At 43.3% G+C, this 17,334-nt stretch overlaps 1 protein-coding gene across 2 annotated transcripts; it reads right to left on the bottom strand.

Moving 5' to 3' along the window:
* On the bottom strand, positions 4,043–10,776 carry FST (follistatin). 2 transcript variants are annotated; one of them, XM_005694718.3, is made up of 6 exons: positions 10,250–10,776; positions 8,107–8,298; positions 7,456–7,674; positions 6,892–7,116; positions 6,004–6,231; positions 4,043–5,243 (listed from the first exon to the last, which is right to left on the bottom strand). In XM_005694718.3, exons 1-6 carry the CDS (start codon positions 10,332–10,334, stop codon positions 5,161–5,163), a joined length of 1,032 nt encoding a protein of 343 aa, XP_005694775.3. In that variant the 5' UTR covers positions 10,335–10,776; the 3' UTR covers positions 4,043–5,160.

Genomic DNA, 17,334 nt, shown 5'->3' on the forward strand with positions numbered 1-17,334 from the left:
TCCAGCTAAATTGAAGCTGGGATTTGGACATGTCTGGGCAGGTCTGCTGAATACGCAGGGCAGGCATGCCTGGAGTCTATTTACATGACAACTTTTGGCTGGAGAAGGATTGTTTGCTGATCTGAATGGAAAGTGGGATGGGAAGAACAGAAATGTGCCTGTCTTAGGACCCAGGTTTTGAAAAAATGTTTTTTAATAAATGAGCTTATTAATTAAATAATATATCATCTTTTTATATCAAGATAATCGTACACTATTCAGATTATGTTAGGATTTTGCTAGCTTGGAAATAATTTATTGCTATCTTTAGGAATCTGTAGTCCTCATGTAGGAGATCGTATCAAAGTTAAAGACAGATTTAATTTAATTTACTTACCAGGGATTGTGTTGGGTGTGTGAATGAAAAGACAAAAGGCACGTTTTGTGGTTTTGGAAATGTTGGGTGATTGAATTTTTTCTAAATTTCCATGAAAATTAATGTATCTCCATCTGTTATTTGAACCGTGAACTTTTGCTATAGCAGCTAGAGCTTCATGATATCTTGTTAGATATTAACGTGGCTAAAATAGGTTAAAATTTAAAATAAATTGTTTACACTTGTGCTTCTGGCCTTGATTGGTGCCATTCCTCCTTCATTGTATTTCCAAGGTAGAGGTTGATGAACCGCAATCCCACCCTTTTTCTTTTTGGCTGTGCTGCTGGCCTGCAGTGGAAGAGCAGAGTCTTAACCACTTGACCACGAGGGAAGTCCCTTTTTCTCTTTAATAACAAGTAGTACAGTCCTAGAGGACATATTCACTGGCTGTCTTTTTACGTGCCAGGCACAGATCTAAGCACTTTATACAACTTATTTCTTTTAATATTCAGAACACTATTATGAGGGAGACACTTTCATTGTCCTGGGTACATACATGAGGAAACTGAGGCCCAGAGAAGTTAAAATCCTTGTCTAATTAATATATAGCAAGCAATGGGGAGAAGTGAGGTTTTGGGTGTTGGCAGTTCTCTAGCAAAGCTACTAATTACTCTAAATTTTAAGATGGCTATGGAAAAGAAAAAGATGTTTCTTGGTATGGTTTAGGTGTCAGAAATTCTCTCATTGCCAATTTTGATTCTCTAGCTTTTGCCGTCACTGGAATTATTTTCCAGTCTTTTGGTTACGTAAAGTAATTTTTTAAATGACTCTTAGTTCAGTTGCTTTTCTAGAGATTGGGAAAAGCAGTCTACTGTGCATCTCTTCCCGAGAATGATTTTTTAAATTTCTAAACATTTATTTGATATGATTCCAAATTTATAGAAAAGTTGCAGAAATACAGTATTAAAGATATCCATATACATTTTACTCAAATTAACATTTCACTCTACTTCTTTTATCATTTGTATGCTCTCTCTGAATACATATAGAGGGGGGAAAAACCCTACTTAAAACTATATTTTTTCTTTGTAAATCACTTGAGAGTAAATTACATACATTTTGGTCTTTCCCCCTAAATACTTTAGTGTGTCTTTCCTAAGTTCAGAAATATTCTCTTGCATGCATATGCAAGAGAATCATATTGCAATGATTAATTTCAGTAAATTTGATATTGATACAGTGCTTTAATTTATGGGCAGTATTCTAATTTTGTCCAGTGGCAATAATACTATATAGTGTGCTATCCCCCTTGGATACAAGATCTAGTCTAAGGTCAAGTATTGCACTGAGCTGCGTGGTTTGAGAATGATTCCAATTATGCCAGATTTTATTTTGTTATACCCATATGGGCTTCCCTGGTGGTATGGTTTAGGTGTCAAAAATTCTCTCATCGCCGATTTCAATTCTTTCAATGCAAGAATCTGCCTGTAGTGCGGGAGACATGGGTTCGATCCTTGGGTTGGGAAGATCCTCTGGAGGAGGGCATGGCAACCCACTCCAGTATCCTTGCCTGGAGAATCCCATGGACAGAGGAGACAGGTGGGCTACAGTCCATGGGGTCGCAAAGAGTTGGACACAACTGAGGGATTAAGCACACAGCACACATACCCATATAGCAGATAAAAATCTTAATTGAAGTGGACATCTGATTAAAATTAGATCCCTGATAGAGCTTTTGCTATTTTCAGGCTTTTTGCTGTTTTCACTTGTTATTTTGCAGTTCCTAATGATGTTTAGGATGTACTCATACTAATTAAAACTAGTTACTAGTAACTTTATATTAATTACTTTATATGCATCATTGAGTCCTAACTGAAATTCTAACAGTAGCCTAATGGTATTAACATAATTTTAATTTTAAAGGAGAATTCTATTTTTTTAGTACTAATTAGCCTAATACAGGATTACTGGAAAAGTCAGAAACTCCAAGAAGGAAAATGAGAAACTGTCTGATGTTGGAGATGAATGATTGATGCTGACAACTATGAAATAAAAAAAATTTTAAATAATCCGGATGTTGTTTAAAGGGCAAGCTGTTGATTTTATCACTCACCCTTGCCAAGACACACATTGGTGCCTGTTAAATTTGACGTTTTCACTCTGATGTCAATGGCAACTTTGAAGCATCTGTAGCATCCCAGGATGAGGTAACAAATCAATTCCAGAAAGGGATGTGAAACCAGCCTGTCTGCTGTTTCTTTCCTGAGTGTTCAACCCTACTGGCAAGCCAGTAGCTCCCAGACACTACATTAGTTCCCATCTTTGTCTTTCCCTCGGTTTTTGGCAGCATTGGTCTTCTGCACTTCTCCTTTCTCTGGGAACTGGGGGCTTTAGGCTAACAGCACCGACAGGCTCCTAATTATCATATGAACTCTGCCCACCTAAGAGGCCCTTCTTCCTCCACCAAATTTCTCATTTGGTGACCACAGTTGAGAGCCAATGGTCTCCTATAATTCTCTAATTATTTATATTACAGAGGGTTTTCACAAAAGGAATAAACTTTTGGAAAGAACTAGGGTCACAGTCTTTGAAAGAATACATTTGTTCAGCTATGTTTGTAATATTGTCTGTTCTTTGCTCTTTCCCTCCTGTGGTTCTAATCCTCACTTCTTTGCGTCTTGTACTTCATATTTTTGATATATTTAGGCAACGAAGTAGCAGAGTCGGAAACTTGTGATTATCTAGTTATATATCACTATGTATTACAGTGTTTTACTGGGACAACCAGTTGATGCCCTACATGCCTATCTGAGGCCCTACCCACTCCAGTACTCTTGACTGGAAAATCCCATGGACGGAGGAGCCTGGTAGGCTGCAGTCCATGGGGTCGCGAAGAGTCGGACACGACTGAGCGACTTCACTTTCACTTTTCATGCATTGGAGAAGGAAATGGCAACCCACTCCAGGGTTCTTGCCTGGAGAATCCCAGGGACGGGGGAGCCTGGTGGGCTGCCGTCTATGGGGTCGCACAGAGTCGGACACGACTGAAGTGACTTAGCAGCAGCAGCAGCAGTAGTGTGACTTGACTAAAACAAACTGCAAAACATTAATACATGTCCTCTTACCTTGAAAGTGTCATTATTTACTCTCCAAGAACCATGACCATTGTGGAGATCCACCCTGCTCCATCTTTACCTCAAAAAGTCTCTAGAATTTCAATATTATACTCCCTTTATTTCTGTAGTTGACATTCTGACCTAGGTTGTGCTGCCGTGTATGTGTCTATTTTTACTTTTCCTTGTAATGTGCTTTGTTTAAAGATTTAAGATCTACTTTATTTAGATGAGGAAAGAGAAAGGGTGCTTCTGGTTCTGGAGATGAGCTTGGGACAAGGATAGCTAAGAATATGATGTTTTTAAAGAGGAAACTTTAGGCTTGGCACATTGCAAGGAGGGACATCTGCAGTTTCCTCCAGTGCTGAGTGGAAATATGCCATCACTACTACAAAGGCATGGTTGGACCTCAGATTCCTTTTTCCTTTTGAGGTGATCTGTAATTTACCTTGGAGTTCTTACTACCCTGGTCACTTAATTTCAGTGATAACTGTATTTCTCAATGAATGTATCATATACATTTTTACTCAAAAGTCCTAACAACTTCTTTTACATCATCAGCCATTGAGACCAGTGGCTTTTTAAAATTTTTTTATTTTTTCACTCATCATTTATTTACAAATACACATTATAACTTTTATATACATTGCACATTTACATGGTAGAAAAGTATAAAACTATATATTTAAATGAATTTATATTTAACTTGCCATGTTTGAAAATATAAAATTGCATCAGAAAAAAGTATTATGAAAAGCAAGAAACCTGAACTGATAAAGCTTTGATATACTTTTCATGACACATTGGGTGAAAAGAACTAGTTGAAAAGGTACAGCAGACTAGCTTTTAAAGGAAACACCTAACATAAGGTCGAATGTACAGCATTCCCCTTCTTTCAGGCTCCTGACACCCATATCACTCAATTCTTTGGATCTGTAACATCTTAGAAGTACATGATTAGAAACCCAACATTGCTATCACCACCTGCCTCATTGATGTCTTCACCACAACAAGAGAACAGAAATAGGAGTTTCCTCAAAGATGTATCCTCTGTACCTGCTATCTGAGTCAGAGTTATAATGCCTTTTGGTCAGTCAAGATTCCTTGTAAACAAAACCCGAGGGATCAGGTATGTACAGAACAGGCAGCAGAGAATCCAATAAATAAACAGGACAGAAACTGACATGCAAGTTGGTTAAAGTGGAAAAGAGTCTAATGACAGTTAAATGAAGGGAGACAGATGAGTGAGTGAATAGGAAGGAATGGACTTAAATGGTTTACAAGGAAAAAAAAAAGCTTTTACTTTACAAGCAAGAGACCTCACAATAAATAACAACTGCTCTTCCTTTCACGAATAAATTTCTTCAAAAACAAGGTGTACAGTCAACCAGACATTTTATGTATAAATTATAAAACATGACACAGTATAAATAAATGTCTACAAGTCTCAACTATGGGCCTCATCCAGTAGACCTCACAATGACTGCCTCTCCGGGTCCAATGAGTAACAAGGTGGCCTGGGAGAGAGCTTTAGGACAAAGGTCCTTTATGTATAGTTTTCCCCCCAAATAAATAGGCATACACTTATTTACAGTATGGACAATGTATTTTTTTCTTTTACTTTTTTTCTTTCCTTTTTTTTTTTTTTTTTTTGCCTAAAGGCTATGTCAACATTGAACATTGGTGGAGGGTTTACCACTCTAGAATGGAAGATATAGGAAAGCTGTAGTCCTGGTCTTCATCTTCCTCCTCGTCCTCGGTGTCTTCCGAAATGGCTAGATGGGGGAATACAGGGGAGCTGCTGTTTAAATACGGACAACAACAGCGCAGAAGCAGCTCAGTGTATGTTTTCAAAGCCCTCTGTAACAGCCATATTACAGCGCTGCATTTTTATGTGACTTGCAGTAAGATGCTGTTTTGTTTTTGGCATCTGCTGTTATGTAACAAGTTTTTAAGAAACTTTTTTTTTTTTTTAGAAAAAAAACATTATCTATGAAGTCAAAAACTGCAGAAAGTTCTGAAGAATCAATGGCTCAGGTTTTACGGGCAGATTCCTGAAATTAGATAAAAAGCGCTCTTGTGTTCTAGGCATAACTGCTTTGGGTCCTTAATTTAGTTAGCAGGGGCAACTGCACAAAGCAGCAGCCTACGTGTGATAACAGAAAGCTGTCTTTGAAAAAGAAAAAAAAACAACAACCTTTGAAGTAGTTAGTTCAGATTCAAGTGTTAATAAAAGCAAACAGCAAAGCACACTACTAAAACAAAAGAAATTGCGGCAGATGACTGGAATGGGCTATTTTAGAGGTGATCTTGTTGATGAACATCAGACAAGTCCTAAAGGCCCGGAAACATTTCAGGTGATTTTTTTTTTTTGTGGATTGCTGAATTGCTGGTGCACTTTAGCAGCTACCTAACTTAAACAGAAGTGGGCTTATCTGGGGGACGTTTTCGTGCTTTCTGAATCTCCATTCTAAGTCTCCCTAGGACTTGCCTGGGAAATCCTTAAACGGCAGCAAGGTTAGAAGTCACACTTACAGTTGCAAGATCCGGAGTGCTTTACTTCCAGCAGCACGCCTGAGGAGCAGGCCGCTTCCTTCATGGCACACTCGCTGGCATAAGTGGCATTGTCACTGGCACAGACAGGCTCCTCAGACTTACTCTCAGGGCACAGCTCACCGCAGAGGGAACACCGGCCTCTGCCAACCTTGAAGTCCCATAAACACTTTTTTCCACCAGTGCACTGGATATCTTCACAGGACTTTGCTTCTAGGATATAATACACCTGTGATAAGTAAATCCATTCCCCTCGCCTTGTCCCCTTTCTCTAGTCTCCTATCAATAAATCAATAAATGTAAACATATAAAACATATTTTATTACTCACTACTCGGGCTCATGGAAATACTGTGCAAAAACGCTCTATAAAACTGACACACACACACACATACTCAAAACTCCCAGTTTCCTATACACGAGCTTAGTGCATGAAAATACTGTAGTATTTTCTTAAAACAGGATGTCATGGTATCCTTCAGTTAAATATGTATTTGATTACTTCCCACAAGTGGGATCTTTAAAAAAAAAGAAAGAATTCTATCAGTTATCAGAATCTGATAACAGATTTTAGGAACTGTTAAGTAATTATTTTTCACTTCCAGCACGTCTAGCACTTAAAAAAATGTGTAAAATTGAGTGAGTTCTTAGGTTTCTAAGAAGGAAAATTGTTTCCTGTGTCTTGCTGGCATTTCAATATGTATGTCAATGCATCCAGAAGACAATGGTTTCCTTAAGGTGGTCATGACAGTTTACCGACTTTGATGAAGCTAGTTTCGGGAAGTTTGGGGTTTATTTATTCGTTAAGCTCACAGTTTTATCACAGTTATAGCCTTTTTCTCTTTTTCCTTCCTCAATCCAGAATACCTACTGATACACTTTCCCTCATAGGCCAATCCAATAGATCTGCCCAGTAGGCAGGTAGCTTTTCTCAGGTGACAGGCACTGGGGTAGGTCACTCCATCATTCCCACAGAGATACTGTTCAGAGGAGGTGGGCTCTGGGCAAATTCTGTTACAAGTCACACAGTAGGCATTATTAGTCTGGTCCACCACGCATGTAGAGCTGCCTGGACAGAAAACATCCCGACAGGTCTCTGAAACAAAGAGGGAAATACATTAATATTAAATACATTAATATTAAACACGTTAATAGGTACCTTCTTCCGGACTGAGCCATTGGGCAGTTTTTCAAGGAAAATCATGAAACAGAAGCATTCAGCTTTAGGAATGCACTTGGGTAGCTCTCAGTTTTTAAAAGAAAACTAAAACTCTAGGTTGAACCTTTAGTGTCTTAAGGAATCTTTAGAATATAAAGTTAGAAAGGGTTCCTTTATTTGATATTATTATTGTTAGGCTATTACTGCCCATCCCAGGGGTCTTGCAGCGGGTCTACCTCAAGCAGAAGGCTGGAGGAGGGGTCGGGCAGGACCTACTTTTACATTTGCCCTGGTACTGGACTTGCAGCTCTGGCTGCTCTTTACATCTGGCCTTGAGGAGTGCACATTCGTTGCGGTAGGTTTTTCCGTCCAGCCCACACACCGGGCCTTTCCAGGTGATGTTAGAACAATCTGGGGCACAGACGCAGCGGGGTTTGTTCTTCTTGTTCATTCGGCATTTTTTCCCGGGGCCACAGTCCACGTTCTCACACGTTTCTAGGAGTTGGAAAGAGGCAGGGATTAAAACCAGGGTCAGGCACCACGCAGGTTAGCCAGGAGGGCTGTGGGTGCCTTGCGCAATTCTGCAGCTAGGAGTCTGAGCCCAAGGGGCTAGGCTGTTGCCCGGAAGTTGAGAAGAGGGAAGGGTGGGGGACAGTGGGCTGCATCCTGTACCCAAATCTCCCTCAATGAGCAAGGGTTGGCTGGCTTCACCGCCATATTTGGCTAAGAAGTCCGACAACCTCTGGCGACCCTTGTTTTGCCTGTAGTGTGTGACAGGCGATTCAGCCCCATCGGCTTACCAGGGTTCCTAACAGGGGAACCCACAAACAAAGCTCTCCCAGTCCCAAACCCCGGCTGGGCACGGGGGAAGCTGAGGGTAAGACGCCCTCTACTGAGGGCCTGCAGGCTGGGGAGGAAGAGCCCTACCTTTACACGGGATGCAGTTGGGGGCGCCCCCATTGAAAATCATCCACTTGAAGAGCGTGTTGTCATTTACGTCCTCCTCGGTCCACGAGGTGCTCAGGCGGCCAGTGCTGCAGCACTCCTCCTTGCTCAGTTCTGTCTTGTACAGGACCTGACAGCGGCCGTTCTTTGCTTGGCGGAGCCAGCAATTTCCAGCTGCGGGGAGACAGGGGTGGGGAGGTAGGCAAGTGAGCCGGCGGCGCCGGCTGGGTAGGGGGAGGGAGGCAGTGAGCCGGCAAGGGAAGGAGACCCGGCGGGGATGGGGAGGGAGTGAGCGTGGAGGAGAGACGGCAGAGAAAAAGCAGAAAATAAATCAGAGGGAGTGAAGGGGTGGAGAAAGGCGAGGGGTGGGTGAGGAGGGGGGGACCAGATTGAAGAGATGGGAGGTGGGCGATGGGGAGGGAGGGCGAGAGCTAGAAGCCCGAGCGCTCCAGCCATATCAATGTCAGTTACCAGTGACCCAGACACAACACGTGCAGCTTGCATTGACTTTTACTAGACTGTTTACTTTTATTCGTCCCATTTCATAACCTGCAGCGACTCGAAGAGCAGATTAAAGAACCTGACAAAAACAGGATGCGACGGATGTTTTTACATGTCGGTTTCATGTAGGCGGTACGAGTATTATTTGTGACAGGGGTTAAGAAAGTAGGAGAACTTAGAAAGAAAAGAAAAAGAGAGAGAGAGACCCAGACAGACAGACAGACACACTCACACACACACACACACATACAGCAACAGATCACGCAAAAGGCACTTATGAAAAATGAAAGCAAAAAAGCAACCGGGCCCTGCCCGGCGCTGCCCCTCGCGGCCTCGAGGCGCAGCCCGCCCGACGGGCCGTTTTGCAATCCTCCAGACCCAAAGGACGCCCGCGGCCACCGCGATCTTTCGAAATCTCCGAGGGCTGCTTTCCCCGGCGCCCACGTCCCGGGCAGTCAGGCAGCGCCTCGCTCCGAAAGGTGGACAGCTCAGAGCAGTAGTGCATCGCAGGCGGCTAGGGGCCGTGCCTAAGGGGCCGTATACAACGCGCAGAAAGTAACGCTAAAGTCAGGAAAGTTACAAGTCTGCCTCAAGAGAAGTACCGGGGTCGGGGGCGGGGGGAAACAAGGTGGGAGAGGGACTTACTATCGTTTCATGGTTATATATACATATACATACGTACACGCGCGCGCACACACACACACACACCCCTATATCATACCTACCGAGATATCTTTGCAAGTAATCCCCCCCTTCTTCCTTTTTAATGTTCAGATTTTGGTCAGGAAGACGTCTCATGAATCATCCATATAACTTTAACAGTAATTGGACCGCAAGCTGCTATTATTATTTTTAAAAATTCTGCCCAAAGACTAATGGAGATAAATCTAATTAAAAAAAAACTTTAGAAATTTGCTCTTATTGCATCTCAGAATTTAAATCAATTGTGGGTTCCTCACTGTTCTACAGAAAGTTAGCAATCAGTAATGAGACAAAAGGGAAAAAAATTGTAAACTTTTCAAAACAGTCCGGGGTAATTTTTTTTTTTTTTTTTTTTTTTGCGGGGTTGGGGGGAGGGGGTTAGACGAAGCATCCACTAGGCAGAAAGCTACTTCCCTCTAAAATTTTCGGCACCCTCATTTCCAAGTTTGGGCAAAGTTTCTGAAACCACGTCCCGCAGTCACCGAGGAAATTTCAGTATTCCCCCCTCCCCACTCAGTCGTTTTTTAAAGTATCCAAAAGATGCACGAGGGAGAGAGATTAGATTGCAAATGGGTCGATTGCAATCTTCAGGCTACCGATGCTTATCCCCTTCTTCAGAGCCAAACAGGGGAGATAACATCTACACTCATTACATCCAGAACTTGGAGCATCTAACCCTAACTACTGAGAGAGACTCTACCTCACTCCCTTTCCTTTTAAAGGATAACTGCGCTCCGAACTCGGTTCCCAGTTCTAAAGTGTCACTGCCTTCAGTTCTCCCACTCCTCTCCATCCCGGATTCGCTAAGTTGGTCCAACATCTTCCGAAAGCAGAGTTGCTCAGAACAGACCCGGTGGAGACGCCCGAAAACTACAAACCCCTGCCCTCCTCCGAGCCTCCCTGCGCATCCCGCCTCGCTTACCCTGGGCGCTGCGGTCCTCCATGAACTGGCAGAGAAGCAGCAGCAGGAGGCAAAGCCCGCCGGGCTGGTGCCTAGGACGGGCCATCCTGGGGCTAGGCGCGGGGCGAGGAGCGCGGCGGCGCGGGGAGCGGGCGCGGTGGCGCGGGGAGCGGGCGCGGCGGCGGGTGGCTCTGGCAAGCGGTGCGCGTCGCAGAGGCGAGCAGCGGAGGGCGCAGATATCCCGGCGTAGCCCAGCGCTTGCCGCCGGCCGCCCTCGCGATTCAATGGACGTCAGAAGCCAGGCGCAGCCGCGCTTTAAATCTAGACGGGGGTCTCCACGGTTTGCGGTGGGCGGTCTCCCAGTGTGTGGGGCAGTGGGAGGGCGGCCGCGAGCGAGGGTGTGCGCGGTTCCTTGGGGGTGGGGAGCTTTTAAAAGTTCAGTGTGAATCAGGTGACATTTCCCACCTTCTGAAACCCTTCCCAATTATCTGGTGGAGGTGCCCGAAATCAAAGCGGCAGGAGGGGAATCGCCGAGTTCTTATTTGCGTAGGAGCGAGAGGGAGGGGGCAGGAGACCCGGGAGCGGGGGGGGGGGGTGGGGGTGGGGTGGGGGGGACGCTTCGGGGGTGGGGAGTGGGGAAGAACACCCACTTCAAGTCCTGCACGCCGCCGCTCGCTGGCAGCGCCGGCGCGCCCGGGGTGGTGTGTGTGTGTGTGTGTGTGTGTGTGAGTGTGTGTGTGTCTGGCGCGGTGTGGGCGCTGGAGGCGGCGGCGGGCAGGGCGGAGCGGAGCCGGGCGGCAGGGCGGGAGTTGATCGCAACGCTGCTCCTTCGCTCCAGGAAGACTTCGCAAACGCCCGGAGAGCCCCGAGCTGCCTTAATACCCCGCCCGAGGTCCGGTCGCTGCCGTGTTAGGCCCCCGCAGCCTGGAGGCGGGACCCCGCGACGTTGTCTGTCTGGGTCTGCGCGTGCCGAGCGCCGCGGCCACCCCCGAGCCCAGGGTTGTGGCTGGGAACCCCGGGCCCCGGCACCTTCCACCCCGGGCAGAACCTGGCGGAGACGCGGCCCTCCGTCTCGACGAGTTAGAAGCAAACAAAAATGTTTAACACCTCGGGCCGGGCCTCCCCCCACCGTCACAGTCTCGCCCTCTCCTTTTCTTTTCTCCCCTTTCACTTCCCAGCTTCTGGAGGAGTCGGAGCCCGGAGCGGGGGCGCCGACGTAGGCGGTCTACCCCCCTTCCGCGGCTCGGAGACTCCCCAGTTTCTGTCCTGTGTCTGTCTCTCTCACTCCCAGTCTCCTCAGTCTCTCTCTCGGTTCGCGGAATAAAAAAGATGGCAACATCGATAATGAACTTCTGTAGCCTCAGTTTATTAAGCACAGTGCCTGGCATTCTTCGCTGAAAGTTGGCGGGTCTCTCATTTATAACATTTTTGGCACCGCTGAATGAAACAGAGGAGGCGATATTTCCTTTTATATAAAACGATTACTTCACGGAAAATGCTATATTGTTTATTTCAAAGCTGCCTTTTAAATTTCTATTCTTTTCACTTCTGGAGCCCGAAGAACAACAGACAGTGAAGCATGCAGACAAAATTCTTGGACATTCGCAGGTCCTCGGGATTTTGTTCTACGGATTTCAAATCCGCCCCTCTTCGCCCCCCACCCGCCGACCTCCCCCCTCCCCGCCAGACTGACCCCCCTCCCAACGCCTCCTCTCGCCCTCCCACCCCACAACTTCCACCACCCGCCTCCCACCCTCTCCACAACTGCAAATAACTCAGTGATAACAGATTTTTTTCCACCAACTGCAGGAGATAGTGCTAATCTTTTAATAAAAGATCCCATTACAATGGGATCTGTCTGGACAGACTATAATAGATCCCGAAATACAGCCGTGCTAATATTAGAAGACAGTTGTTTGGGTGCCTCTCAGACGGGCCCAAGCCCCCCTTTGAAAGTGGGCATGAATCACAAAGCCCCGCGGCCGCCGCACCTGCACTGCGCGCATTCGGTGCAGCAGGCTGGTAAAAACGGGTGACCTCGCCGCTGCTTTTCGCTTTATAATTACCGTCCCGAGGACGAGAGAGGAGGGGCGCGGGCGGTCCGGGAGGGGTGGGGTGGGGGCGCTGGCTTTTGCTCACTTCAGACGGCTCTGGGGGCTCCACATCCTTCTTAATCTTTCCAGATTTATTCTTCCTCTCTCTCTTCCCTCTTCTCTCTTTCCCTCCCGTCCGCCCACCCCTTCTCTTTTCTCTTTCCCTCCCTCTCCCCCGACTCTGCTCCCAGTCTCCCCGCTTTTCCCTCCCCTCTTTCTTTTCCCGTCTCCCTTTCTCTCTTCCCTCCAATGCAGCATTAATGTAGAGTTGTTTAGTGCCCTCTAATGGCAGACGACATTAACAATTAATAGCAAACTGTCCCCTTTGCAGGAGCCGACACTCCATGGCAGAGTTCCAAAGTTGAATTTATTTCTTCTTTATTCAGGCAGATGGATATAGTGCTTATATAGTAATGTGCTGGAGGGAAAGTTTGTTTTCTCCCTTTCAAGTCCTCTTTCCCAGGGAAAACTTGGTTGAAAGAAAGGGGAAACCTAACAATGATTTTTACTAAACTATTTTTTTTAATCAGGGAGGGGTATGGTTATAGATTTGTCTTTTAATAGCAGCAAGAGATACAGCTTCTGTTTTATCAAAGTTTATCAAATGTGTATCTAGGGTTGGGAAATAAATTCGATATTCAAAATATGTAAATGATCTTAGATGGTTGGATCTCACGGCAGTGCTACCAATAGCCATTAAACATTTTAAGACCCAAATGTAATTACATGATTTTATATTGTCTCCTGTTTAAGTATATTTCTTGGTCCTGAATCTTCTGTAGCCTCTGGAAGCTGAAATTTTTCACTTTTGGGCCATGCAAACCATTTAAATTCCCTCCTGCTTGTGAAGTCATCTTGCCTAGAGGGCTGTGGGATCATATTTTAATGCATTGTTTATTTTCTCAATACTTTTGGGAAGATCATTTTAAAGACCACAATTTCCTCTTATTTTATAACCATAAGGCAGTGAAAATAGTGATGTAACTTGAATGTTCTCATTATAATTTAACGTATTCATTCACTATACATGTGCACCCAGAATATATTGACATAAAAAGAGCATACACAGTATGACTTTTGGGGGTAGTCTATGTGGCTAAATTAAAATTAGAATAAAAGTAATTTTGAGGGTTTAAAGATATTTGGATTTTTGAATTTTTGGTTTTTAAGATAGTTTGTGTATATAGAAACAACTCATATCACAAGACCTTTCTGAATTAGCTTAATCCAAGGTATGACCACACAATTCCAGTATGATGGGTAAAAAGAAAAAATTCTGTTCCTATTTTATTCTTAAAAAAAAAAATTATTTATTTATTTCTGGCTATGCTGGGTCTTCGTTGCTGTGTTCGGGCTTTCTGTTGTTTCAGAGTACAGGCTCTAGGTGAGTGGACTTCAGTAGCTGTGTGTGGCACTTAGGCTCAGTAGTTGTGGTACATGGGCTTAGTTGCCCCATGGCATGTAGGATCTTCCCCAACCAGGGATCAAATCTGTGTCCCTTGCATTGGCAGGCAGATCCTTAGCCACTGGACCACCAGGGAAGTCCCCTATTTTATTCTTTGTCTACATAGTGCCAAGTGCTCAGACCAGACATTTGACTAAATTCACCACATTGACTAGTTGCTTTGGCATCATGTGATTGTCTAGGCCAAAGCAGACACAGTTGCTTTTATTGTAAAAAATGCCACCACTCACAGGAGTGATCAAGCGTACCAGAGGAGTACCAGAGGCAGACCCAATACAGGATTACTTCTTGCCGAAAAGAAGGTAGCTCTGCCGGTCAGGGTTGAGGTCATAGGCAAACACACTGTGGAAAACATAAGTGCTGTGTTGCTTTGCCTTTGTGAATAAGCAGTTTGGTGTTTGTTTAGTGATACAAGCTCATCCTGTTTTTCAGCTGCACCTTGGATAGTATTGATCTGTTTGGGAGAATGTCTGCCCCTAATCGGCACAGATCAGTCATCAAGATTCTTGTTGGCCTGGCGTTATTTTCTAGCCGGTTGTAGGAAATGAGACACAGGTCAATACGGTCTCATCCAAGCCTCCTGCTCGCATCAGCAAAAGAGTCGTCCAATTTCTGGGGTATGAAATGGTATCACACCTGTTTGGTGACATCACAGAAAAACAGCTGCTATTTCTTTTACTGTTTATCTCCTATAAATGTTAAATTTTGGGTTTGTAGATGTCTAAATGTCAAGGGGACATTTTAAAATAAAAGTGCCTTCTTTCATTTTTGTCGTATGCTTCCAAGTTTGACTTCTTATTTTTTCCCTTTCTGCTCTGCCAAAAAAGTAAATGTAAATTATGAAAAATACAATAGGACCACTTTGTAACTGACTTTCTGGGCAATGCACAAAAAGACTGCTGTTCTCTGATTGTTTTTTGTCAGCTTCAAAAGCTATCTTCCTTCTGAAGTTTATAAATTTAAAATATTAGAGTTTAGCAAATAATTCAATCTAGCTCCCAAGATACCTGTTTTAAATCCTATGAAATGGTTGTTTGAACCAGAACTGACCTGGTTAAATTTTAGTCCCTAAAAAAAGGAATATGGAAGGAGTATGCGAGGTTACATAGGGAAAATTTGGAAGTCATGGAGTAGCTTTTGCTCTTTGCCTTAAAATTAAACGTCGTATGTTTTTTTGAAGTTAGGTATTTTCCCAAATGATATTAAGATTTCCAATGCAAATAATAAATCTTGATTAAACAGGAGAATTTAAGCACTTGAGAAATAGACTGAAGTGATATTAAAATCAGATTTTATTCTTCTGGGTACAAAGCCGGTTACTTAGTGTGTCTTTGGTGTTGTGTAACATCATAGGCTAGATGAGGATTGGGGGTAGTGGTAATAGCTCTGTATTGGCTGAATTGTTGCAGAACTAAAAAGTTAAGAAATGTGAGTACATAAAAGCAATGTTTATTCAAGATGTCCAAACCATCAGTTAACTTTTTAAAAATGTGATTAGAATATATACTTTTAAAATACGGTATTGAGAAAACAAACAATCTTACCTGAATTGTTCTCTTTCCAATGTTGCTTTTATGTTATAAAGTCAGTGTTTTATAACAGCCTTTTCTTTTTGATACTACTTGTTTCTACTATTTTATTCCTTATACTCTCCTTTGATTTCAGAAATATTTTGTGTTTCTACAAGTCACCTATGCTATGTGGGGCATAGTCACGTAAACCAGTCATAGAAGCGTGTTCAAGTTTAACACAACTAAGTCTTTCAAACAGACCTTAGTAAAGAATTAAAACCATGCCTTAGGGTAGGAATGTTATATGGGATTAATACAAACTAAATAATAGTTTATGTATTTTAGTTCACTTTGACAATACAAATGATTCATATATTGTCTATGACTGAAAATATCAGCTTGTGACCTGATTCTATTTATGATTTCCCCTGAATGGAAAGTGTGAGAAGAGCAAATCAGTACTTGTTGTTCTGTATCCGGACTTTGTGACTGAAACAATGTGTCAATCAAAGTAAGAGCTACCTTTGGATTACTCATTGGTTGAATGTGAACTGATTTGCTGTAGTTACTTCTGTGTATTTTGGTTTTAATTACCTCCTTTTAGCTTTCCATAGAGTAGCAGTGGTTTGCACATTTACTAATTAGTTCTTTTCTGAGTGTTTTGCTAATCAATATTGCAGTTAGTAGTTGATATAATCACTGATCATTGATGTTGTCATCTGTATTTTTTTTTTGACATGAATCTTGTTTCATTTCTGATGTCTATTTGGCCCCAAAAGTGAAATATTGTTTTTGACAGGTCTAAAGTTCACAACCAGTCCATCCTAAAGGAAATCAGTCCTGAACTTTCTTTGGAAGGACTGATGTTGAAGCTAAAACTCCAATGCTTTGGCCACCTGATGCAAAGAGCTGACCTATTTGAAAAGACCCTGATACTGGGGACGATTTAAGGCAGGAGGAGAAGGGGACGACAGAGGATGAGATGGTTGGATGGCATCGCCGACTTGATGGACATGAATTTGAGTGGACTCTGGGAGTTGGTGATGGACAGGGAGGCCTGGCGTGCTGCGATTCATGGGGTCGCAAGGAATAGGACATGACTGAGCAACTGAACTGAAAGTTCACAAGACACTTAGACGTGACTTTATATATCCTATTGCATCCTTTATAGACTTTTAATTAATCATCTTTCTTTGAAGAAGAATTCATTCCAAACCTATTTTGTACTTTGCATCTCCTAAGTTTGGATCTATCTTTGGGTTTTCTGCTTTGTTCTGGTCATCTATTTGTTGATCCTATGTCGGTCTCAGAATCTTGACTACTATGAGGAAGTTAGGTAATGTAATTCCTTCAACTTCTTTCTTTTTTAAGATTGCAATTACATTATATACAATTGAATATTGTAGTTGTGTTTTCATATAAATTTTAGAATACATTTGTTCAATTTTATGTGCACACACAATATTTGATGGGATTATGATTGGGATAGATCAACTTAGGGAGAATTGAAATTTTAAAGTAACTATGTGCCGCATATGGATAACTTAAAGAAACACAAAACATTTCTGAAATTGAAGGGGATTATAAGGAATCAAATATTAGAAACAAGTAGTATCAAAAAGAAAGGGCTGTCCATGATTGACTGATCCAAAAGCAACATTGAAAAGAGTCTTCAGGAGATGGGAATGGCAACCCACTCCAGTATTCTTGCCTGGAAAAGTCCATGAACAGAAGAGCCTGGAGGGCTGCAGTCCGTGGGGTTACATGACAGAGCACGCACACGAGGGAGGTGGAGGAAGATGGGTTGGTAGCAATAAACAGAGGTAGAACCAAAAGAAAGAAAAGAGTCTTCAAAACCATGAACATGGTATATCTTTTCCATTTACTTAAGTTTTAATTGTTTTCATCTATGGATGGCTGGATGGCATCACCGACTCGATGGACATGAGTCTGAGTGAACCCCGGGAGTTGGTGATGGACTGGGAGGCCTGGCATGCTGCGATTCATGGGGTTGCAAAGAGTCGGACACGACTGAGT

The sequence above is a fragment of the Capra hircus genome, chromosome 20 (genome assembly GCF_001704415.2).
Source record: "Capra hircus breed San Clemente chromosome 20, ASM170441v1, whole genome shotgun sequence".
NCBI classification, from domain to species: Eukaryota; Metazoa; Chordata; class Mammalia; order Artiodactyla; family Bovidae; genus Capra; species Capra hircus.

Excerpts from the sequence above, each read along its gene's own strand:
- FST (XM_005694718.3), bottom strand. The coding sequence starts at position 10,334 with ATGGCCCGTCCTAGGCACCAGCCCGGCGGGCTTTGCCTCCTGCTGCTG. Across the intron at positions 8,299-10,249 it reads GGAGGACCGCAGCGCCCAGG|CTGGAAATTGCTGGCTCCGC; the intron begins GTAAGCGAGGCG and ends GTCTCCCCGCAG. Across the intron at positions 6,232-6,891 it reads CTATGAGGGAAAGTGTATCA|CAAAGTCCTGTGAAGATATC; the intron begins GTAGGTATTCTG and ends ATATCCTAGAAG.